The 1,583-nt window shown below is 56.7% G+C and overlaps 1 protein-coding gene across 1 annotated transcript; it reads left to right on the forward strand.

Annotated features, from left to right (window-relative positions):
• The first annotated feature begins 1,304 nt into the window (after positions 1 to 1,304).
• On the forward strand, positions 1,305 to 1,559 carry CTXN1 (cortexin 1). Its single transcript, XM_010296852.1, has one exon. It carries the CDS (start codon positions 1,305 to 1,307, stop codon positions 1,557 to 1,559), a length of 255 nt encoding a protein of 84 aa, XP_010295154.1.
• The last annotated feature ends 24 nt before the right edge of the window (positions 1,560 to 1,583 follow it).

A 1,583-nucleotide genomic window follows, 5' to 3' on the forward strand; every position in this document is an offset into this window, starting at 1 on the left:
TCTGGGAAAGGAGAGTACCAAACGACTGGGGTGAGCAGCCGGAGAGCAGCTGTGCTCACCTTGTTGCTGCTCTTGCCCTTTATTTTGCTCCTGTTATGTGAAATTATTTTTAAAGCCTGCAAACACTTTTCCTCATGGTGTCCTGGGAGCTGCAGATAAAGGAAAGCGAGCAGATCCTCAGCGTGAGTCAGAGCCGTGCTGAGCCTGCTCTGGTCTGTATCTGGGTGCCTCGGCCTTGGGACTGGGCTCTGCCTTTTACCCAGACGGAGACAGCATTGCTGCCTGGGAGCGATGCTTTGGCTGTTTCCCGAGATCTCCCAGTGGGACTATTATTTTTTTTTTTTTGCTGGAGTCTCCACAGCCCTGAGAGCCAGGGGAGGTTGCTGTGGATGTTCCCCCAGGTGAACTCCATCCAGCGCTGGTCTGACAAGAGGCACTGAGAACTTCAGAGGCGCCTTGTGGTGTTTTGCTAGGTATGACTCCTAGTGACTGTGGTGCTTTTAATCTCCTTTGCTATCTTTGTCCTTCTGCTTTGCATCCCTAGCCCGAGAAAGCTGGACCCTGGAGATCTTTCCTCAGTGACGTGGCTGTTTGGACACAGCCTTCTCCTCCTTCTGCTGCAGTAGCAATGCCAGTGTCCCCATGCAGCTGCAGTGAGGTAGGTGCCCTTCTTCTCTGTCGGGACTGAGCTCCCTCTGCGCCTGGTGCGAACCCAAAGGCAAATACAGCAGCTGGGCACGCGTCCCTCCGTAGGAGTGGGCAAATGCTAAGCTTGTGTCCATCTTGGGAGAACTTCAAAGACCAGCCTAGATAAAGACCTGAGCAGTCCACTCTGACTCCACAGCTGAGGTCCTTTTCAGGGTGAATTTTCCTGTGGTTCAGGGCAGCGGGTCCAAAAGGGTCCTGCAGCACTAGCCTTGGCAGGCGGGCATCCTCTCCAGAGGATTGCTGGGGATTTATGGCCAGAGAGGTAAGCTCTGCAGCAGTGCCCTGGACTTCCCACCCATCTCCTGCCTTCGTGACCCTTGTGAGTGGCTTCCCGAGCTTGCTAGAAAACCAAGGATCCACTTGTCAACTCCCCTGCCCTTCCCTGCCCCTGGTTATTTAGCAGAGTCGGTGTAGCCCGTGGCCAGTTCCTCCTCCCTCACCACCTCTGCTTTCCCCTCCAGGAGCTCTTGGCCTGGGCAGGAGCGAATCCCGAGCTTGGCGTAGCAGTGCCGGTGGCTATGGAGTAACCCGTGCTCTGGGTGCGTGGGCACCAGGGCGGCCGAATGCGCCCTGCCCACGCGCTCCTCGCCTCTGCCATGAATGATGCATCGACAATGGATTATGAACTGCTCTCCCCCTCCCTGGTTGAGCACCCAGCCGGCACTGCGGGTATGGATGCTGAGCAGAAAACCGTCTTTGCCTTTGTCATCTTCCTCCTGGTCTTCTTGGTGATGCTGATGGTGCGCTGCTTTCGCATCCTGCTGGACCCCTACAGTCGCATGCCCGCCTCCTCCTGGACCGACCACAAGGAGGGGTTGGAGAGGGGCCAGTTTGACTACGCCTTGGTGTAGAGGGCAGGGATGGGGCGAGCCTGG

This window comes from Phaethon lepturus, unplaced genomic scaffold (assembly GCF_000687285.1).
Source record: "Phaethon lepturus isolate BGI_N335 unplaced genomic scaffold, ASM68728v1 scaffold25061, whole genome shotgun sequence".
Classification (NCBI taxonomy): domain Eukaryota; kingdom Metazoa; phylum Chordata; class Aves; order Phaethontiformes; family Phaethontidae; genus Phaethon; species Phaethon lepturus.

Excerpts from the sequence above, each read along its gene's own strand:
- CTXN1 (XM_010296852.1), top strand. The coding sequence starts at position 1,305 with ATGAATGATGCATCGACAATGGATTATGAACTGCTCTCCCCCTCCCTG.